This window comes from Geotrypetes seraphini, chromosome 4 (assembly GCF_902459505.1).
Source record: "Geotrypetes seraphini chromosome 4, aGeoSer1.1, whole genome shotgun sequence".
NCBI lineage: Eukaryota > Metazoa > Chordata > Amphibia > Gymnophiona > Dermophiidae > Geotrypetes > Geotrypetes seraphini.
This window is the reverse complement of record NC_047087.1, coordinates 132,775,571-132,800,097: the sequence shown is the minus strand read 5'-3', so window position 1 is coordinate 132,800,097 and position 24,527 is coordinate 132,775,571. Positions and strand designations below refer to the sequence as shown.

Sequence of the window (24,527 nt, the reverse complement as noted above, 5' to 3'; positions counted from 1 at the left end):
TCCTAAGGAAGCTTAACCAGCCAATAGGCTGCAGAGAAAAATGAAACTGAAGGATGATATATCATAACCTTTTGGTCCTGACTCCTCTGTAGCTTATTGATTACATAAGAAAGAAAACTGCAGTGCAGCTAAGGGGTTAAGAACATAAGAAGTTGCCTCCACTGGGTCAGACCAGAGGTCCATCGCACCCAGCGGTCCGCTCCCGCAGCGGCCCATCAGGTCTGTGACCTGTGAAGTGGTCCCTGACTATTCCTATAACCTATCTCTACTTCTATCTGTACCCCTCAATCACCTTATCCTTTAGGAACCTATCTAAACCTTCCTTGAACCCCTTTAGTGTGCTCTGGCCTATCACAACCTCCGGAAGCGCATTCCATATGTCCACCACCCTCTGAGTAAAGAAGAACTTCCTAGCGTTTTTTCTAAACCTGTCCCCTTTCAATTTCTCCGAGTGCCCCCTTGTACTTGTGGTTCCCCACAGTCTGAAGAATCTGTCCCTGTCTACCTTCTCTATGCCATTCAGGATTTTGAAGGTTTCTATCATGTCCCCTCTAAGTCTCCGCTTTTCCAGGGAGAATAGCCCCAGCTTTTCCAACCTGTCAGCGTATGAAAAGTTTTCCATAAGCCCTGCTTCTAATTAATTAATTAATTAAAAATTATTTATAGCCTGCCTATCTACATGTCTAGGCGGGGACCAATGTAAACGTACACAAACAGTAAATAACAAACACCAAAATACAATGGCAATACGGTACACATTAAAAAATCATAAAACATCAGAGCATCTTTACATAATCATAAAATATATATTCAAAAAGACATTTCAAAGCTGGTGCCAACCACAGCCTAACACTAAAAGATAGAATCTCATACACCTCCACTGCTTGTGCCAAAAGGGAAAACAATGCCTGAGGGAAGAGATATGGAATGTAAAAGGGAGAACACAGCTGAAGTAAATGCAAGCTGGGGGAGGCATGGACAGTGATACAAAGATAACTGTAGCCCATTGGTCAGACATTCATAAGGAAGCTTAGCCAACCAATAGGCTGCAGAGAAGAGCAGGAGTTAAAGTTGATACCTGAAAACCTTTTGGTCCTGTCTCCTCTGCCGCTTATTGGTTGCCTAAGGAATGTCTGAAGAATACACTAATGCAGGGGTGTCAAAGTCCCTCCTCGAGGGCCGCAATCCAGTCGGGTTTTCAGGATTTCCCCAATGTATATGCATGAGATCTATTAGCATACAATGAAAGCAGTGCATGCAAATAGATCTCATGCATATTCATTGGGGAAATCCTGAAAATCCAACTGGATTGCAGCCCTCGAGGAGGGACTTTGACACCCCTGCACTAATGGCACAGAAGCCAGAACAGCTGCTGTGTAAGTAAGGGGTTGTCAGGGGAAGAGAAGCTGAGGAAAGAGATATGAAATGTAAAAGGGAGAACACAGCTGAAGTGAATGCAAGGTGTGGGAAGGTATGGACAGTGATACAAAGATAACTGCAGCCCATCGATCAGACATTCCTAAAGAAGCTTAGTCAAGCAATAGGCTACAGGGAAAACTGGGACTAAAGGTTGATAGCTCATAACCCAAATAACCATCCAGTAATAATCATACAACCCAATTTCCCAAGCAAAGCTCGGTCTTCCAGGTATTCATATTAAAAATTAAAGTGCTAACCAGGATGTCACCTCTGTTAGACAAAACTTTGGAAAAGCAGAACACTGCGCCAATGATTTTATGGGGAGAATACTAAAAGGAAATTTTAGGACAATGGAAGAATGTAAGACCTTTGAAATAAAAATGATAAAACTGGGGGAAGACCAACAGTCACTCAAAAGAGCATGGTTCAGAACAAGGTATCTTTAAAAGTTATCACCATAAAAGAGAAGACAGAGAATCCCGATAGCGAGATTGCAATACAGGCCACAGTAAACCAGGTTTCCTTAAATACAGAGCAGGCTGATTTTAAAGATTGTAAATTATCCATGCCAACTGCTGAGCAAACTGTACATAGATATGACAAACATTGTTTAAAATGTCTGTATACAAATGCCAGAAACCTATGAAACAAGATGGGAGAGTTAGATATAATAGACTTGGTGGAAGGAATAGGACCGATGGGACACTGTCCTACTGGGATACAAACTATATTGCAGTGATAGGGTGGATCGAATTGGTGGAGGATAGTGTTATATGTTAAGGATGGCCTTGAATTCAATGGACTGAAAATTCTACAGGAGCAGAAATAATATTTCCTGTTATGTTATTCGCTTAGAATTATTAAGCGAACCATTAAATATAAATAAACTTGAAACTTGAAACACACCTTGGAATCCCTATGGGTAGAAATTCCATGTGTAAAAGGGAAAAGGATAGTGATAGGAGTGTACTACTGTCTGCCTGACCAGGATGAATGGACAGATGCTGAAATGTTATCGGACATTAGGGAGGCTAACAAACTAACACAATAATAATAGGTGATTTCAACTACCCAGATAACATCATGGCATGCTAGGGAGATAAAATTCCTTGATGAAATCAAGGACTGCTTTATGGAGCAGCTGATTCAGGAACTGACAAGAGGTGAAACAATTCTAGACCTAGTTCTTAGCAGAGTGCATGAACTAGTGTGGGAGGTAATGCTGTTGGGACGGATTGATAACAGTGATCATAACATGATCAGATTTGATATAATCCCTGGAATAAGTTCACATAGGAAATCCAATACAATAGCATTTAACTTTTAAAAAAGGAGACTATAATACCATGAGAAGATGCCAAGGGTTAAAGGTTAAACAGTGATTTTTACAGGTAATGTGTCTGAGGTATAAATCGAAAGAAAACTAAGGGGCTCATTTTCAAAAAAGATAAACGTCTAAAAGATAGCATAAACCAGCACTTGGACGTCTTACTAATCAAAACATACAAGTGGACATTCTCAAAACAGACTTTCTAGATGTCTTTCTGGTCAATTTCTCTCCAGTTCATCTAAATCTTAAGGGGGGGGGGGTGTTGGGGGTTAGAGACATATTTCAGGTGGGCTTAGGACTTGGACGTTCTACAGGGATAATCAGACTTTTTTACAAAATGTCTGGGGCACCATTTATACATTTGGGGCAGGACCTGTTTTTAAAACAAGGATCAGAAAGGTGCCTAAACTGACCACTGAAGGGATTAAGACATGACCCCTCCACTTACTCCCCCAGTGGTCACTGACCCCCCTCCCCAGTACTTTCCAGCATGTATGACAGATTCACATGGCTCACATACATCTGCACAGCATAACAGAGGGGCACTCTAAGGGTTACTGCAGTGAATATCACATTAAAAGTCCCAGTACAGATGTCACTATAACTTCCTTATATTGAATTGTGAGCCTTCCAAAACATACTGAACCTAGATAAAGTTGACATCTGCAGGCATAAGGGCTATTGTTATGGTGTACAGGTGGGTACAGTAAGTTTTGGGTGGGTTTTGGAGGGCTCACCATACAATATAAAAGCAGGTTATAGTGACATCTGCACCTTGGACTTTTTATATAACATTCACTACATACCTCTTAAGAGTGCCTCTCAGCTGTGCTCAGCTGTCTATGAACAGTTTGCTAAGAATGCTAGCTGCTTGAAAAGCTTGCTTCTGTGCATTTTCATGTGAATTTCTTTATATTCGAGAATGGCCAAAAAATATAGACGTACTGTCAAAATGTCTAGGTTTTTTTTTTTTTTAAATAACTTGACATCTTGCCGTTTTGAAAATGAACATTTTTCTCTGCTGGATTTCTGGTCATCTTTCCCAAAATGTCCAAACTCAGACTTAGATGTCCTATTGAAAATGCCTCTGCACATGTCAAAAATGCTTCACAAGTGAGAGAAACAACATAAAACGATATTTCGCTTTCTTTGGTACCTCTCTGAAAGACTACAGAGAGAGCAGAAGCAGTATTAGGATAGTTTTCAATTAAAATTCTCCAGAAAGAAAATTATTTTTACATACAGCAATGTCCCCCTCCCCTCTCATTTCTCTCATCAGCATCCGCCCTCCATGTGTAAATTTAGGTGTTTATTTTCTGGCTAGTTAGAAGTTTATTGGTGCTTTCCATTGGGAGTGTTTTATTAGTGTTTATTGGTTAAAACTCCAGATCATAAGCCCTGCTTCTAATTAATTAATTAATTAATTTAAAATTATTTATAGCCCGCCTATCTACATGTCTAGGCGGGGACCAATGTAAACGTACACAAACAGCAAATAACAAACACCAAAATACAATGGCAATACACATAAAAAAATCATAAAACATCAGAGCATCTTTACATAATCATAAAATACATATTCAAAAAGACATTTCAAAGCTGGTGCCAACCACAGCCTAACACTAAAAGATACACCTCCACTGCTTGTGCCAAAAGCACGTGCAAATAATACAGTTTTTACCTCTTTTCTAAATTGACAAAGAATGGTCAATTGACGCATAGAAACTGACAAGGCATTCCATAGAACCGGACCCCGAACCAACAACATGGAATTCCTATTACTAGCAAGTTTCACAGTTACTAATGATGGAATGTCCAACTTCAAACTGTCAGCAGACCGCAACTCACAGGTAGGAGAGTACCATCGAAAAAGTGAGCGAACAGCTATAGGACAATTGCTTTGAAGCACCTTGAACATCAAATACAAGGGCCCTCTTGTACTAAGGTGTGTTAACCAATTAGCGTGCGCTAATTGATTTAGCTTGCACTAAACGCTAATGTGTGCATGTTAGTCTATGGATGAGTAAGCGTTTAGCACGTGCTAATTTGATTAGTGCGCACTAATCGGTTAGCGCTCCTTAGTAAAAGAGTAGGTAGATCTTAAATTCTACCCGCATTTCAATAGGCAGCCAATGAAGCGCGTGTAATATTGAGGTGATATGATCAAATTTGGATACATGCGCAATAAGGCAAGCAGTGGCATTCTGTGCCATCTGCAAGGCACCCAAAACACATTTAGGCAACCCTATATAGAGTTGCAGTAATCCAACAATGGTGTTATTAATAACGTAACAACTGTCCAAAAGTTGTTATCTGATAAATAATCACACAGTCTCCTCAATAGCCGTAACTTGTAAAACACACTGGAAATCACACCCTTGATGTGAGCCTTAAAAGATAAGGATGAATTTAGCATAACTCCCAGATATCTACATTGCTGACGTATAACGGCCTCCCCTGATAAACAGATTTCAGTGGGACATGAAGCCAAGTTTTTCCCACAGGCCAAAAATAATACTTCAGTTTTTGAAACATTCAATTTTAGATGGTTTTGCGCTATCCACACTCGAATGACATCAAAACAATCATTCAGATATGAAACCGCTTCATCCTGCGATTTTTCAACGGGGATCAAAAATTGAATATCGTCCGCATACAGATAAAAGGCACTTAAACAAATTTTCCAGAGCAAAATTTATATTAGGATGAACAAGTACTGAAACCAACAAAAAGGATTCAAAAATACCAGCTTTCATTATTAAAATATAAAGTCTTTCAGCTATTGACCTTTCTCATAACCTCTGTCTACCCCACAGTCCCTCTCACTGAGCTGTAATGGCATGTGGTGACAGCTCAAGACTTAGAAAACTGTACTTTTCAAATCAGTTAACTACCTAGTTTTTTCATTGATCTGATAAATGGAGGATAACTCTTAAAAACTGATCACAGAAACTAATTAAACATAGAAACAGAAGGTAGATAAAGATCACATGGCCTATCGTGGTCTGCCTATCCATGCCATCTACTATTCCTTCCTCTCCCTTAGAGATCCAGTGTTGAATTGGTTGAATAAAAAAGGTATCAGAACTTGTTTGTTGACCTTTATTTCCACAGACCGTACCTTCTATGACAGTATTCCTAAAATCGACTTTGAGAGCTGTGCTTCTGTTCAGGGCCTCTATGAAAACATCAGAGATGCTAGTTAAGGTTATGTTTTGTTCCACGCCCATTACAATGTTGAAGTTCACAAGGACACTTCCACTAAGAAGACTGAACAACGTCACACGCATCTGTCCATTGTCAAATAAGGCCTGGATCTTAGGAGGAACTAATTCTCTCAACTGGAAAGAAAAAAACAAACACAAAATAGTTAACAATACTATTACATTAAACTCAAATCTGCACCCTTGTTTGTGTTAATAGTTTTTCTTGCCTTATTATTCAGTTATTGGTTGCTATGTGAGTTTGCAAGGAATTATCACATATGGGGGTCCTTTGACTAAAATGTGGTAAGACTTTACACTTACCACATGCGCAAAAACCATGCTGAAAGTACAGAGGATGTGCCCTGCATCTGCCATACAGAGCAGAGTCATACTGCATGGCACCGTATTACATGCAATAACAGATTGCTTATACTATTTGGCAATGCAGATAATGTATAGCCATGGCCCTAAATTAATTAAATAATCATACAGGCATGGCGTAGCGAGGGTGAGAAGCGTCCCACCCCTCATTTCCGTCCCCCCATCCTTCCCTGACCCCTCCTCCCATAGGAGGAGCCTTAGATACCTGAGCCAATCAGGGCCATAGGAGAGGCCTTAGGTATCCAGGCCAATCAGAGTCTTAGGACCCTCCCAGTCTTTCCCAGGGTCCTAAGGCCTTGATTGGCCTGGGTGCCTATTGCCCCTCATATCAGAGGAGCTTTAGGGACCTGGGCCAATCAGAGCCTTAGGCCCTTCCCCAGTGCATCCCAAGATGCATTGGGAAGGGGATGGCCCGCCATTTTGAAGAGACGGGCCTGCCGTCAGGAAGGAGTGGGCAACCTTCCTGCCAGATTTTAATTTAAGGTATGGGTTGTAGGGGTGTGTGTAGGGATGTCTGGGTGAGTGTTAGGGATGTTGGGTGTATGGGGGGGGTATTGGGGGGTGTTGAAGGTTTGAGTGGTCCAGGGGGTATCTGGGTAGGGCGTTCTCAGGAAGGAGGGAATTGGTATCCCTCCTGCTGATTCGGGAGGTTCCTCTGTCTGCCGCAGCCAGTTCAGCTGATTGCGGCAAGAGAATCTCCCCCTCAATCAGCTGAGCCAACAGCTTCAGGTAGTCCTGGTGGCTCAGCTGATTGTGGATAAATTCCCCTGCCGCAATCAGCTTATGGCAGCTGCAGGCTGACTTTAGGATCCCGTGGCAGCAAATAGGCAGCTGAAATGTAGGCCCGGGTTTTCCGGGCCTACATTTCAGCTGCTTGGTGTGAATCGCAACTAGGTAGCCACTTTAGCCCACCTAACACCATTTCCAGCATTGGCCATGCGCATTGGCTATGTACTTAAACCTTGCCATGTTTTGCTCTTTTTAATGGCTCTTTTCAATAACTTTGATGCTGGCAGGGCATCTACCAACGCCTAAGTTTAGGCGCCAGTTTTAGAATTTCATCCAAAATATACGAGGAATTCTTAATTGTTTTGTATATTTACTGATTGTTGTTCAGTTTTCTTTGTTTTATAACATTGTAAATCACATCAAACTGTTTAGGTATATAGCGATATAAAAATTAATTTTAATGTTAATGTTTGTTGGGCCAGAGCCAAGACAGTGGGAGCAGAGGGGGATTGCTCCTGTGCCAACCCATGTTACCACCAATGATCAGGATGATGGGGTCCTGGGAACTGTTAATAATGTTACATGTTGGCAGAGCTGGGGGAGGGATCTGTGGTGATGTGATATTCAGTGGGCGTTTAGGAGGTTTAGAGGAGTATGCCCCTTGCTCTTTAATCTTTTTCTCAGCCTATTAGCTCTTCTAATTCAATCCTGTGGCATTAGCTCATTCTTTTACGCAGATGATATTCTACTACAGTGGAACCTTGGTTTACGAGCATAATTCGTTCCAGAAACATGCTCGTAAACCAAATTGCTCGTATATCAAAGCAAGTTTCCCCATAGGAAGTAAGGGAAACTGCTTTGATTGGTTCCACCTCCTCCTCCCCCCGAGGCTACCGGCGCTGCTCCATTCTCCCCCCCCCCCTTGAGCAATCCGACGCTGTTCCAACCCCCACCCCGGCGTTCCGGCATCCCCCCAGCGATCCGGCATCCCCCCTGGCTCGCGTTGCCCCCCCCTCCACCGCGATTCTAATTCCCCCTCCCCGAGCAGTCAATGACACCCTTTACCCGACTTGGCACTAGTGCCGATGCCCAAAGATCCTCCCTCTTCTGGCACGGCTGGGCGGTGCGTCGGAGATCCTCCTTCTTCTGGTCTGGGCTGGGCTGTACTGGCTTTGAGCATTTGCGCATGCTCAAAGCCAGTCCAGCCCAGCCCAGCCCAGAAGAAGGAGGATCTCCGACACACCGCCCATCCCAGGCCACGCCAGAAGAGGAAGGATCTTTGGGCACCGGCACTGGTGCCAAGTCGGGTAAAGGGTGTCATTGACTGCTCGGGGGGGGGGAAGTAGGATCGCGGTGGAGGGGGACAATGCGAGTGGGGGGGATTCCGGATCGCTGGGGGGATGCCGGATCGCGGGGGGAGGGCGCTCGTACAGCGAGGCAAGCTTGGTTTATGAGGCACCAAATTTGCGAATGTTTTGCTCGTCTTGCAAAACACTCGCAAACTGGTGCACTCGTAAACCGAGGTACCACTGTACTTTATTATACATCTCCAAATATATTCGATTTGGCCCCACTTCAGTTATGTCTAAAATTGGTGGCCAAGTGGTTAGAAGAACATCACATGATCCTTAATCCTGAGAAAACTATTTCATGCTGGGTCACAAGACCTCTTGCATTGCAAGTGGTTGCAGTTGAAGCAAGCCATTCAGAAGGGGTTCCCTGATAGGCGAAATCTAAAAAATCATTATAGCTTGCAGGTTCTGTGCTTCCAGACAGATTTCCTATGACATCAGGCTGCCAAGTGGTATAAATTAATATCTGAATTCTTGAATAAAAAAACAAAAACTAGTCTTAGAGACATTTGGAGAATTGAGATAAAGCAGCAGATTTCTGCGTTTCAATGGACACGAATTTGGACATGGAGGATGAGAAGTACAGAGTCAGCATCTATGAGACAAACATGCTTTTTTTTTTGTTACATAGAAGTTTCTGGACCCCTGTTCGTTTACAAAAATTAGATAGTTCTAAATCTAATAGATGCTGGCACCGTCATCTAGACATAGGGACACTGGTCCTTTGATACTCAACTTTTGGAGGTCAATATGGGGACAGATTAATACCATACTGGAGTCATTGATTCCATTGACATATGATGTAGTCATATGTGAGATGATATTGCATATCAAATCCCCATTGGACCGATATAAATGTCGTCTTTTCCTTATTATGACCGCATAGCCATGCAAATGATTACTCGCAATTGGAAGAATTGGGATCGCCTTAGCTTTACTTTTTGGTGGGAGAACTTATGTTTATGTTATAACATAAGAACATAAGCAATGCCTCCGCTGGGTCAGACCCGAGGTCCATCGTGCCCAGCAGTCCGCTCACGTGGTGGCCCAACAGGTCCAGGACCTGTGCAGTAATCCTCTATGTATACCCTTCTATCCCCTTTTCCAGGATAAAACTGTCCAATCCTTTCTTAAACCCCAGTACTATACTCTGCCCTATTACGTCCTCTGGAAGCACATTCCACATTCCACCACACGTTGGGTAAAGAAGAACTTCCTAGCATTTGTTTTGAATCTGTCCCCTTTCAACTTTTCCGAATGCCCTCTTGTTCTTTTATTTTTTGAAAGTTTGAAGAATCTGTCCCTCTCTACTCTCTCTATGCCCTTTATGATCTTATAAGTCTCTATCTTATCCCCTCTAAGTCTCCTCTTCTCCAGGGAAAAGAGACCCAGTTTCTCCAATCTCTCAGCATATGAAAGGTTTTCCATCCCTTTTATCAGACGCGTCGCTCTCCTCTGAACCTCTCGAGTAACGCCATATCCTTCTCAAGGTTCGGCGACCAATATTGGATGCAGTATTCCAGATGCGGGCACACCATCGCCCGATACAACGGCAGGATAACTTCTTTCGTCCTGGTTGTAATACCCTTCTTGATTATACCTAGCATTCTATTCGCTTTCTTAGCGGACGCTGCGCACTGTGCCGTCGGCTTCATTGTCATATCCACCATTACCCCCAAGTCCCTTTCTTGGGTACTCTCAGTCAATAACATCCCTCCCATTGTATAGTTGTACCTCGGATTTCTGCTTCCCACATGCAATACTTTACATTTCTCAACGTTGAACTTCATCTGCCATCTCGTCGCCCATTCCCCTAGTTTGTTCAGGTCCCTTTGCAATTCTTCGCAGTCATCTTTAGTCCGAGCTCCACTAAATAATTTGGTGTCGTCCGCAAATTTTATTATCTCACACGTCGTCCCTGTTTCTAGATCATTTATGAATATATTAAATAGTAGCGGCCCGAGCACCGAGCCCTGCGGAACACCACTCATGACCCTCCTCCAGTCTGAGTAGTGGCCCTTCACCCCTACCCTCTGTTTCCTACCCGCCAACCAGTTTCTGATTCATCTATGTACGTCTCCGTCCACTCCATGGTTCTTCAGTTTCCGGAGTAGATGCTCGTGAGGTACCTTGTCAAAGGCTTTTTGGAAATCAAGATATATGATGTCTATGGGGTCTCCTTTGGTATGAGAAGATGAGCGCTGACATGCTGAGGCATAATAAGATATTTAAATTAGTTTGGGGTCTATTGACGTCTTTTGTGGCTTCGTTATAGTTGTCATATATATATATAAGTTCTGTTGTTATAGCACACACACATCCATAAGAGGGGGTATCCCTTTTGTTTGGTTTTATTCCCTGCTTGAAAATATAGGATGGGGGAGGGGTTTATTTTCTCTGTATTGTTACTGATGGTTTATAAGTGTTTATTATGCTTATTTATATACCGTACTAGTCTTTAAGCCCGTTACATTAACGGGTGCTAGAATATATGTCTGTCTGTCTTTCTTTCTTTTGTCTCTTTCTTTCTCTCTCTCCATCCCGCTGTCTTTCTTTCTGTCTGTCTCTCTCCCTGGCCCTCTTTGTCTGTCTTTCTGTCTCTCTCCCTGCCCCTGTGTCTTTCTGTCTTTCTTCCTGCTGTTTATCTTTCTTTCTTTCTCCCTCCCTCCCGCTGTCTGTCTTTCTTTCAATCTGTCTCTCTCCCTGCCCCATATGCAGCAGCATTCCCTCCCCCCCACTTCCCTGTACAGCAGCAGCATTCCCTCCCCCTCCATTTCCCTGTGCAGCAGCATTTCCCTCCCACCATTTCCCTAGGCAGTAACCGCAGCAGCATTCTCTCCCCCTCCATTTCCCTATGCAGCAGCATTTCCCTCCCCAAACCACTTCCTTTTGCAGCAGCAGCATTTCCCTCCTCCCATTTCCCTGTGCAGCAGCCGCAGAAGCATTCCCCCCTCCATTTCCCTGTGCAGCAGCATTTCCCTCCCCATCCCACTTCCCTGTGCAGCAGCAGCATTTCCCTCTCCCCACTTTCCTGTGCAGCAGCCACAGTAGCATTCCCTTCCCCTCCATTTCCCTGTGCAGCAGCATTTCCCTCCCCCACCCAACTTCCCTGTGCAGCAGAAGCATTATTTCCCTTCCCTCTCCACTTCGGTGTGCAGCAGCAGCATTCCCCCTCCCAGTGGCATACCTAGCATATGTGACACCTGGGGCCCATCATTTTTGACCCCCCCCCCCATCTATATGAAAAATATGATTTTTAGTAACAATCTACATATCGTACAACAAGAGTGTACCTAGGAAAAGGCAACATCTTAAACACTGCAGTGAGCACTAGAGCACCAACACATACGTTGTAAAACTAAACAAACCAGATCCTGCACAGTCAATTGATCCTGTACAGTCGATGCTATCAGAAAGCCATGTCCCTTTCATACACACAGACAGATACACCCTCGCCCAATATGGAATAATCACAAACTAAAAATAGAAATATGTAGACAAAAGTTAAACTGAACTGCCAAGAAACCAGACTCTGCATACAATGCAACACCACAACACCACAAAAACAGTAATACATATCCTCTAATACTGTGCAAAATATAAAGACAGTAGATGTAAATTTGAAAAAACTGATACATAACAATCACCACTTTACAAATTAACAAATAAAAATAAAACAAATAATGAGAAATAAGAAAATACCATTTTATTGGACTAATCCCCACAAACCACCTGATTCCATCCACACAAGCCTTAAATTGTTTTATATTGAACTTATTATATTAAAGTATAAAAAGAAACAATATTCTGTACAATTGTCAATTTATAAATCAGCGTCTTCTCCCCACTCTTTCTTCCCCATCTCCCTTCAGCGTCCTCAGCCCACTCTCTCTCCACTTTCCTTCAGCGCACGCACATAAAAACAAGCAAGTAATTTTATATCATTTTCATTCTATTCATTCATAGAAATTAAAGTCTAAATAATGCCAGTCACATAACAAAATATGATTTTACAAAAATAATTCCCTGCATAGTCAAGCCTGCAAGGATTACTAGATGTCTTTCAGCAGCTCTCCTCCCTCCCTCCCCCTTACCTTCGTGGCCAAGTCAAAATGATCTACCAACAATAAAATTTTAAAAACACAAAGCACACCGTACGCAGAGAAAATGTTAATTATCATTTATATTCTGCGGGTTTTCAAAGAGGTCAAGGCAGATGACTTTATGCAATGTCACCTCAGTAACAACTATACAAAAATAGCAAATATACCCCCTCCCTTTTTACTAAACCATGACAGCGTTTTTTAGCGCAGGGAGCTGCGCTGAATGCCCCACGCTGCTCTCGATGCTCATAGGCTCCCATCGCTAAAAACTGCTATTGCAGTTTAGTAAAAGGGGGCCCATAGGGCAAAATATAGACAGCATATATAAATTCTCAAAACGGACACATTTTGATGACTAAATTGAAAATAAAATCATTTTTCCTACCTTTGTTTGGTAATTTCATCAGTCTCTGGTTGCACTTTATTCTTCTGACTGTGCATCCAATATTTCTTCCCTTCTTTCAGCCTCCTGTATGCTTCCTCTCCTCCAGACCTCATTCCCTCCCCCAACTTTTTATTTGTTTCACCCTGCCCCCTTCTTTCTTTCTCTCTCCATGCCCCCTTTCTTTCTCTATGTCTGTCTTTCTTTCTCTCTCCCTATGCCCCATTTTTTTTTCTTTCTTTCACCCTGACCCCTTTCTTTCTGGATCCCTGTCCCCCCCTTTCTTTCTTTCTGGCTCCCTGTCTCCCCCCCCCCCTTTCTTTCTTTCTCCCTGCCCTCCCCCATGCCACCATCATTGGAAAACATACTGCTGCCACCACCGCCGGGGACAGGCTGCCACTGACCATCGGAAACAGGCCGGCGCCGAATTCGCCCTGTTTCTTTTCCCGCGGGCCGACCAACTCTGGCTGCCCGACGTCAATTCTAACGTCGGAGAGGACGTTCCGGGCCAGCCAGGCAGCGATTGGCTGGCCCAGAACGTCCTCTCCGACGTCAAAATTGATGTCGGACGGCTAGAGGTGGTTGGCTCATGGGGATGAGAAGCAGGGAGGGAGAACTCGGCACCGTCTTCTTTTTGATGACGGCAATGGCAGCCTTTCCCCAGCGGCAGCCTATTCCCCGGTGAGTGGCCAGTTGTGCACCCCCTTGGGCCATGCACCCGTGGTGGGCCTCCCCCCTCCCCCCCTTGGTACGCCACTGTCCCCTCCCCTGTCCCTTCCCATCAGCACGCAGCTAAAATGGCTCCCTTAGTTCTTTGCCGGATTAATTTTTAAGTTTAAAGCTGCCACTGTGGCTCCTCTCATGATCTCCACCTACGTCAGAAGCCTTCTCCGCTGCAGGTGCGGCTCGTGAGAGGAGCCGCCGCCACAGCTTTGAACTTAAAAATAACTTTTGGCCAGGGAGTGTAAGGGAGCCGGCCAGACCGCAGAAATTACCTTGGGGTCCGCGAGTGTGGGTCCATTGTTCCAAGCTAATAGAACCCTAAGCACGCATGCGCACTCCTACCTGCCACGGACCTACGGATCACGGATCACCCAGGTAGGAGTGCGCATGCGCACTTAAGGTTTTATTATATAAGATATATGTATATTGCTTGCACTTGTTGATTTAAAAAAAAACTCAATAAAGAATTCTTTTTTAAAAGAAAGGTTTGGACAATTTCCTGGAGGAAAAGTTCATTGTTATTGAGAAAGACATGGGGGAAACCACTACTTGCCCTGGATCAGTAGCATGGAATGTTGCTACTCTTTGGGTTTTGGCCAGGTACTAGTGACTTGGATTGGCCACTGTGAGAATGGGCTACTGTGCTTGATGGACCATTGGTCTGACCCAGTAAGGCTATTCTTATGTTCTTATGTACATATCTTGCTGAACTGATTATTCCATATACTGCAAGGTGTATGTTGAGATCTTTAACTGATAATAGCTTAGCCATTTCCCATCTGTCAAAAATAAAATGGGAATCAATCAGGAATTCATCATTTTTTTGACTCAGCTCCTATTTTGTGGAGCTCACTTCCTCATAATTCAAAACTACAACAGTCATTTCCCACTTTTCATCTGATGTGAAAAAGCTTTTCAGCACTGTTAGCAGAGCAACTGGAGAAACTACTCTTGAGAAATCAGGGTTTGAATGGTTTTAGAATAATTACACTACTTTCTCTGGAATGTGGAAAGGGTTTTGCATGATTGTATCCTATTTTTAATGGAGTTCTTTTTCTTGGTTGTTTTATAGTGTAAACCACCTTGACTTGCTCAGCAAATAAGGTGGTATATCAAATACTGTATAATAAAAGATAAATAATAAACATAGCAATTGGAGGAGGGGGAGTTGAATATTGTAATTGCAGAGGATTGGAGGTCTGGTGGTCGGGACCTTGAGTTGAGAGAATGTCAGGGTGAGCAAAAGGATAGGGTGGGGATCAGAAGAGGAGGCAAAGTGTCTTTGCCAAGAGCTGAGGCCACTTAACTGGAGTGACCGTGGCATAGCTGCACTTGAGGTGGCATTAATTGCAACCATACTATCAGTAGTTGTGACAGCTACTGTATACAGTGGCATAGTAAGGGGGGAGCAGTATACCCAGGTGCGGTCTTCCTAAGGGCATTGCACCCCTCCTCCTCTCTGCTCCCCCCCCCCCCCGCTACTCTCCTTGCCATGCACTCCCCTTGCCTTCCCTGTACCTGGCGTGAGGTTGCTACCCGCATCAGCATTGCCATTCTCTATGACACCACTTCTGGGACCCGAATCTAGGAAGTAACGGCAAAGGGTGAGCCAACACAGATGTGGGCATGCTGCTGAGCAGTGCAAACTGAATACCAAGCTGCCCATCTCTATATATAAAACCCTAAGCGCGCATGCGCTGTTGAAACATCTTGATTCCTTGTGCCATGAGGTGTGCTTCTGTGGCAGTCCTCAAGGCGCCTGTGCTAGCTGGATGCTCGTGTGTGTTCAGAACACGCCAGTGACTCCTCCCTCCCACTGCCGCTCCTCTTCAAAGTGGCCTGCTGAGGTTCGCCAGCTGCTGTAGCGAACCTCGCAGGCCGCTCTCCACCTTCCCGACATGGTGCTGAAGAAGGAGCCGGGGTTGCCGCTGCTGTAACACTCGCACATTTTCCTGCAGCCCCGCCCACTGCCATTAAGCAGGAGAACCTGGTCGACGGCGAGCAGTACCGGGGCAGGACGCCAGGTCTGCTGCAAGGGGGGCTCGGCAGTAACGGCAACCACAGCCTGATGCACGATCTGGGCCGAGAGGACCAGCTCCAGTTGGAGGGATGGAGGGAGGGTAAGAATGGGAGGGGGGGTGGAAACGGAAGGGGGCCACAGAGTAGGCAGGCATTGCACAACAGGGGACCAGAGGGAGAGGGAAAGGGGGCTGCTTTGGGGGGGAGGGGGGCAGACAGCAATCAACAGGGGGGAACAGAAGGAGGCCACGGAGCACGAAGGCATGGCAGAACAGGGGACCAGGGGAGAGGGAAAGGGGGCTGCTTTGGGGGAAGGGGTGTGCTGGGGGCAGAAAGCAATCATCGGGGGGGAACAGAAGAGGGCCACGGAGCACGCAGACATGGCACAGCAAGGGGAGAGGGAAAGGAGGCTGCTGGGGGGAGGAGTGTGCTGGGGGGCACAAAACAATCATGCTTTGCTCTGGGAGGGGGGGAGACAGAAGGGGACCACAGAGAGACAGGCAGGCATGGTGCAACAGAGAATTACAAGTAGGCAGGGGGCAGGGAGAGACACAGACAGAACGAATGACAGACAGACAGCGTCCAAGGAGAGAGAGACAAAGAAAAAACCCCAGACAGACATCTGCTCTAGCACTCGTTAATGTAACGGGCTTAAAGACTAGTAGGATTATAATAGGTAAATAAGCAACTACTAATAATTCCATCAAATAAAGTTATAGCACAGGAACACATCAGAGATGCAATTTTTTCGGTAAATGGACCTAAATATCGGAATTCATTACTATTGTCACTAAAAAATATAACCTCAGTTGACTTATCTTTTCGCTGATGCCTACTCTCAGGTATAAAGGGTATTGCTGGGTGGATCTTGAAGGACAGAAAAAAGAAAGGCAGAAGATTTTTTTTTTGGGTGGGGGGGAATTATGCTTTGTGATTTCTCATATTATATGTTGACTACTCTTCTGTACATTGTGTATTTTAAACATGTTTTAAATTGTAAGCCGCCTTGAAGGTTTTCCCCAAGGCGGGATAGAAAGTTTTAAATGAACTTGGAAACCTGGAGCTTTGCATTTAACATAATTTCTGGTTAAATAATCATAGTCATTCAAATACAGAATTCTGTATTTTCAGGACATGAGCAATATGTTGGTTAGTTTTCTGTTCACAGGGGAAGCATTTGCTGTGTATGATCGGTGCAGCAGCAAAGGGCATGATGAGCAAGGGGGTGCCACCATGCTGCACCCCTACCCTATCCTTGAAAAGGTATTGTGCTAGGGGGTTATTAATGCTGGGGAAAGGATAAGGGGAGAGAAAAGAGTGCCATGATGGAGCCACTACCACTTCCAAAAAGAAAGAGCGCTTTGCTGGAGCTTCCACTATCAATAAAGGAGCAAATTTAGTTTTCACGGGATTTTTCTGAGTATCTATAAATGACTAAGCCACCTCTGTCCTAGTGGAGAGGCAAGGGGGGGGGAGGCAATCCTAATCCACAAATGTTCAGTGGGAGTTTTACCGAGTGCCTCAGTCTAAGAATCAGCACAAATGTTTCTGCAATGCTGCCTATCAACATGAGCAATTAAAGAAATAAATCAAAAGGCTCCTCCCATCTATTTTTTTTTTTTAATTCTTTATTCATTTTTGCACATTACAACAAGTGTAGCAGATAAACTCATATGAACTTATAAATACACAATTGATTAATTCTCATATAACACTTTAAGTATAACATTTCATTACAAATTAATATTCTATAATATTTTGAATATTATGTAATAAACCTAATATTTAAACTATTCTTATTAAATAGAAAATCCTCCCCTCCCATCCCTTCCATCACAATATTACATACAAGTACCATTACAATGAAACTATTGATATAATCATATATTATGAAATACTAAAAATAACCCCCCCCCCCCCATATTTCCCCTCTAATCAAATATCTCATCTTGAGAAAAGTTTATCATTCATTACTAAAATCTGTTAATGGTCCCCACATCTTCTGAAATTTACCAAAATATCCTTTTTGTGTTGCTATTGTACATTCCATTTTGTATATATGACATACAGAATTCCACCAAAAGTTATAATTTAACCTGTCATACTTTTTCCAATTGTATGTTATTTGCTCCAGTCAAAATAAATAAAAGTTTGTTATTATTTGACGAGATTTGGCTCCTTGCTCTCATTGTTGTTCCAAATAAGATAATATCATATGTTAAGGCTACCGGATTTTCCAACATCCTATTTATTTGAGACCAAATTGATTTCCAAATTAATAAAATAAATGGACAATAGAATAACAAATGATCTAAAGTCCCAGCTTCAAGATGACAATGCCAACATCTATTAGACTTAGAGCTATCTATTTTTTGTAAATGAACAGGGCTCCTCTCATCTAAAAACAGGTTTAAATGCCCAGAAGGTATCCAAAGTGACCAGATAACCACTACAGACACAAAGTACAGACCCCCACACATTCCCCCAGTGATCACTGACCCCCCCCCATATCATAAAAATCAGAATAAAAACGTACATACCTGCCTCCAGAACATCAGCACCTGGCATAGGAAAGCCTAGTACAGCTGCACAGAGGTGGCTTATGCAGTCTGGGGGGTGGGCTAGTGAACCACAGAGAGGAGGACCCAGGCTCATAAGCCACTCTCACCATTGCATTCATGGTGAAACATGTACAACCACCAAAACCTTACTGTACTGCCATATAGGTGCCACTTGCATTCATAATGGCTACTGTGGTGGTAGATTGGTGGGTATAGTAGGTTTTGGGGGTGTTTGTGGGTTCTCACCTTGACCTGCAAGGGAGTTGTAGTGAGATGGTTATATGGCACCCTTTTTGTGAAGTTTGCAGCAGTGCCCTGTAAGGTGCCCCACTACTCTGTTGCCATGTCTAGGTGGCCAGTCCATTACTTTGCTGACACCGCCCACGTCCAAAAGGTCTTGTTCTAGGCATTTTTGACTTGGATGAATTTTTGGATGAGAATGGTCTGGACAATTTAGCGGTCTGGACAATCAAAGAGCTGGACGTAGAAGTAGACGATTTAAAAATATATATATATTTTGGACGTATTTGTCCGACTTTGGGCAAGTAGCAACTTAGGCCCAAAACGGACTTAGACATATTTTTTGACTATGCCCCTCCACATGTGTAAAGCAGACTTTATACAGGGTTGCCATGGGTGATTTCATTCCTCTTTGTATCTTCAAAAGATAATACTATACCATACCATATAATTTCTTATATTCTGCAAATTTCAACATGGATTTGATGCAGTTTACAATAAGATTGGATGATTTACAATATTGATACAGTAGAACCTCAGGATCAAATGGTTGCTGATTAAGCAATTTATGAAGTGATGTATCTTCAGAATTTTTCTGAATTGGTAGTAAATGTGATGAAAGATTTTCCAGATTTTGGGTCTTTGGAATTCAAAGGTGGATTCAAACATTTTTTTCTGGTGAACTTTTTAGGGTGCAGGGAATGCCAGCATGTGAAGCTGTGTTTGTCTGGAGTTGTAAAAAGAGCTTGTAAATCTGATGTCGGATACAAGTCCTTGGGAGTTCTCTCCATATATGGCATTTTGGACCATGCAAGCAACCTTAAATTTAATCCTACTTCTCACTCTAGGATAATATCTTGACACACTTGCTAACTAATAAAAACATATTCTGGGAAACACACCACAAGATCAAACCAAAACAAGATCAGATCAGCCAGCAGCATCTCTTAACCTACCCAAACCAAATAGCAGCAGCAAAGCATGAAAGGTTAATGAGATCCAAAAGTCTCAGAACAAAAAAAAAAAAAGGCACAAAAAACACATTGGAAGCTGGTTGAGTGGAAGGCGACAGAGGGTAGTTATCAATGGAGATCGCTCTGAGGAAAGGAATGTTACCAGTGATGTGCTTCAAGGTTCTGTTATTGGGCCTGTTCTTTTCAACATTTTTATAAATGATATTGCTGAAGGGTTGTCGGGTATGATTTGCCTCTTTGCAGACTCATCTACTCATTGAGAAAACATGACCATATCACAGAAGCCTACATCAACTCACATTGGCTTCCAATCCAAGAAAGAATCCAATTTAAATTCTACTGCATGTTATTTAAAACCCTAAACGGAGACAGCCCATCTTACTTGAACAACCGCCTCATCCAAGCACCCACTACCAGACACAGAAAAACGCATTCCCCATTCATACCTCCCCCAATCAAGGAAGTAAAACGATCAAAACTACACGACGGCCTCCTAGCCACTCAAGCCGCAAGACTGGACAACCAGATTTCCAACCTTCTGACGACCACCCCAGACTACAAGACATTCAGAAAAGAAATAAAAACTATACTTTTCAAGAAATTCCTGAAGCAGGCATAACATCACGTACTCTTAATAACTCTAAAACTGACAATTGATCTACCCTTTACTTCACTAGTAATAACAACAGAGCTTCCATTGTGACCCCCTTCTTAATTCTTTTGCAAACCGCCTTACCCTTAACAACCCGTGAAATGTTTAAAAGATCTACTACTTACCTCTCTAGCTAATCAATAGTTCTCCCATTGTAACACCGTTTTTATTAATCTTTTGTAATCCGCCTTGAACCGCAAGGTAATGGCGGAATAGAAATCCCTAATGTAATGTAATGTAATGATTCCAAAATGTGCAATAGAGTAGACACGCTGGATGGTGTGAATAACATGAAGAAAGACCTGGCAAAGTTTGAAGAATGGTCTGAAATTTGGCAGCTAAAATTTAATGCTAAGAAATGCAAGGTCATGCATTTGGGCTGCAAAAACCAGAAGGGGTGAAGAACTTATTTGCATGACAGAACAGCGGGACTTGGGTGAGATTGTATGTGATGATCTTAAGGTGGCCAAACAAGTTGAAAAGGTGATGGCGAAAGCTAGAAGGATGCTAGGTTGCATAGGAAGAAGTAAGGCCAGTAGGAAAAAGGAGGTATTGATGCCTCTGTATAAGACTCTGGTGAGACCTCATTTAGAATATTGTATACAATTCTGGAGATTGCACCTTCAAAAAGATATAAAAAGGATGGAGTCAGACCAGAGGAAGGCTACTAAAATGGTGTGTGGCCTTCGTGATAAGGCCTATGGGGACAGACTTAAGATCTCAATCTGTATACTTTGGAGGAAAGGCAGGAGAGGGGAGATATATTAAAGGGAAACGACCAGTGAAGGAAGTGGTGGGACCGTTGGATGATCATGGATTAAAGGGAGAGCTAAAGGAGGACAAAGCAATCGCCAACAAACTCAACACATTTTATGTATCTGTATTTACCGAAGAAGATTTACACAGCATACTGGGACCCATCAAGCTATATGCTGGAAATGAAGATGGAAAGCTGACAGAATTGACGGTCAGTCCAGAGGAGGTGTGTAGGCAGATTGATAGGCTTAAGAGTGATAAATCCCCAGGACCAGATGGCATCCACCCGAGGGTCATCAAGGAACTGAAAGGGACCGTAGCTGAACTGCTTCAACTAATAGCCAATCTGTCGCTCAAATTGGGAAAGATTCCAGAAGACTGGAAGGTGGCAAATGTTACGCCGATCTTCAAGAAAGGTTCGAGGGGAGATCCGGGAAACTACAGATCGGTGAGTCTGACCTTGGTACCGGAAAAGATGGTAGAGTCGCTGATACAGGACCGCATCATTGATCATCTTGACGGACACGGGCTGATGAGGACCAGTCAGCATGGTTTCAACAAAGGCAGATCGTGTTTGATGAACTTGCTGCACTTCTTTGAGGGAGTAAACAGACAGATAGACAAGGGCAACCCAGTCAACATTGTATATCTGTATTTTCAGAAGGCGTTTGACAAGGTTCCACATGAATGACTACTTCAGAAAATTGCGAGCCATGGAATCGAGGGTGAAATACTCACGTGGATTAAAAACTGGCTCGAGCCTAGGAAACAGAAAGTGGGGTAAATGGACAATACTCAGACTGGAAAAGCATCACCAGTGGGGTGCTGCAGGGCTTGGTGCTTGGACCCGTGCTCTTCAACATCTTTATAAACGATCTGGACATTGGTACGACAAGTGAGGTGATTAAATTTGCGGACAATACAAAGTTCTTCAGAGTAGTGAAGACACGGGGATTGCGAAGATCTGCAATGTGACATAATCAGGCTCGAGGAATGGGCATCAACATGGCAGTTCAGGTTCAGCATGGATAAGTGTAAAGTGAGGAAGGAAGGTAACAAAATTCTCAAGCACGAATACAGGATGTCCAGGGCGGTACTTGGCGAGACCTCCCAGGAAAGAGACTTGGGAGTTATGATTGACAAGTCGATGAATCTGTCCGCGCAATGTGTGGCAGTGGCGAAAAGGGCAAACAGAATACTAGGAATGGTAAAGAAACAGATCACGAACAGATCTGAGAAGGTTATCATGCTGTTGTACTGGGCCATGGTGCGCCTCACCTGGAGTACTGCGTCCAGCATTGGTTGCCGTACATGAAGAAGGACATGGTACTACTCAAAAGGGTCCAGAGAAGAGTGACTAAGATGGTTAAGGGGATGGAGGAGTTGCCGTACAGTGAAAAATTAGAGAAACCGGGCCTCTTCTCTCTCGAACAGAGGAGACTGAGAGGGAACATGATCAAAACATTCAAGGTACTGAAGGGAATAGACTTAGTAGATAAGGACAAGTTGTTCACCCTTTCCAAGGTAGGGAGAAAGAGAGGGCACTGTCTAAAATTGAAAAGGGATAGATTCCGTACAAACATAAGGAAGTTCTTCTTCACCCAGAGAGTGGTAGAAAACCGAAATGCTCTTCTGGAGTCTGTCATAGGGGAAAACACCCTCCAGGGATTCAAGACAGAGTTAGACAAGTTCCTGCTGAACTGGAACATAAGTAGGTAGGGCTAGTCTCAGTTAGGGCACTGGTCTTTGACCAGAGGGCTGCTGCGTGAGTGGACTGCTGGGCACGATGGACCACAGGTCTGACCCAGCAGTGGCAATTCTTATGTTCTTATGTTTAAATAACTACGTAATATAAATGTGCATAAGTTGAGTCTCTTTCATGTGAAAGGAAACTGCAATGAAAGGGCATAGAATGATGTTAAGAGGTGAAAGGCTCCAGAGTAATCTGAAGAAATACTTTTTTATGGAAAGGGTGGTAGATGCATGGAAGAAGTGGTGGAAACAGAGACTGTGGCTGAATTGAAGAGGACTGGCATTGGCATGTGGGATATCTCAGAGAGAGAAAGAGATAATGCTTACTGTCGATAGACAGACTAGATGGGCCATTTGGCCTTTATCTGCCATCATGTTTCTATGTTTCATGGTGTCTGAAACTTACTTATTTTTTTTATTTTTTTTTTGCATCTCTTAGAGTTGTAGATGCTGTTTAATTGTTGCTCAGGAGAAGGAAATGTTTAGATCTTGTTAAAAGCAGCTACATCCATGGATTATGAACAGGCAGAGCAGGATTAATCCTTCAATAGGCCCTAGGCACACAAGTACATTGGGCCCCCTAGCCTTGCCCTGTTTCGCCCCGTGCCCTGCCCCTCTTCATGCACATAGAAATCTAAAATGATCTGGGTATTTTCCTTAATGGATTTGTTTCTCTTTTATGATATACAAGGCTATAGAGAATAGCCCCAGGGCTCACCAATATTCCCCCCTCCTCCTGATTCCCTACAACAAGATTAGTCCCCTCCAGGCCCTGTCAAGAGAAAGCCCCCACCCCCTTCTCTGAGCCTACCTTAGCTTCCTTGGTGGTCTAGGGGGTTGATGGACAGGGGAAAACCACAAGGTACACAATTTCTAGCACTACTATACTTGAAGTACTACTGCTGGGATTCAGCATTCTATAGAAGGGCAATTCTCAGGCTGAGTACACAGAGGTAGGAATCTTCAGGCCCTGTAGAGAATGGTTTATAGTTTATTTAAAATTTACTATATAAGCTAAATACAATAGATCTCAGTGGTTTAGAATTCTAAAAACAAGAATAAAAAGGTCAAAAAAGAACAACAATGTTTACAGGATAGAACACATTCAAATTCACAAAGAGGAATAGATAAAATTCAAAAGAGAAAGGTACAACTAGGGAGGCAGAAAAGAAATGACTGGATAACAGCTCTGAATAGAAGCCAACCAAAACTATACATATTCATGATTTTAATTTGTATGCTATATTGAAAAGACAGATTTTAAGAGTTTTTTGAAAGACTTCAAAGATAGTTCTCCTCGAATATTTAATGGAAGTGAATTCCAAAAATTTTGGGCAGCAAAATAAAAGGTACAGCGTTTGGTAGATTCCAGATGGGCCTGTTTAAGATTTGGTAGAACCAAATATGTGATCATTTATGGAATGTAATAAACGAACAGGACTGTAAGACATAGTGTGAATTGCTAAATAGTCTTGCAGACCTATTCTATGTGCTTTAAAGGTGAGAAGTGATAGCCTCAATAATATACACTGTTCAATAGGAAGCCAATGATGAGATTGTAGTAGTAAGGAGACATGGTCATATTTTTTGAGCATGATATATCATTCTAATTGCTGTGTTTTGTAATGTTTGTAGCTTTTTAAGATTAGTATGTGAATACCCTAAATAAGTGATATTACAATAGTCTAATTTTGTTGTTATTAGTAATGCAAGAACAAATGAGTGGAAGGTGTCATGATTGAAAAAGTGCCTAATGGAACGTAATTTATGGAGAATGATAAAGTATGATTTACTTAAACTAGAAATCTGGGGTTCAAAATTAAGTTGGGAGTCAAAGATAATCCCAAGATACCGAAATGAGGTTACCAGCATAATTGTGTATCCAAAAACAACTCTACCCACACTCACATACGATATCCTCCACTATCTTGAACCCCACGACCAGAAT

The 24,527-nt window shown here is 43.1% G+C and overlaps 1 protein-coding gene across 1 annotated transcript in view; it reads right to left on the bottom strand.

The window, feature by feature from the left end:
* LOC117358655 (transmembrane matrix receptor MUP-4-like) overlaps positions 1–24,527 on the bottom strand; it is an 83,390-nt gene that overhangs the window by 56,092 nt on the left and 2,771 nt on the right. Inside the window, exon 3 of the mRNA XM_033940131.1 lies at positions 5,871–6,090. Coding sequence (XP_033796022.1) covers positions 5,871–6,090 — 220 coding nt within the window. The remainder of the gene's footprint in view (positions 1–5,870; positions 6,091–24,527) is intronic.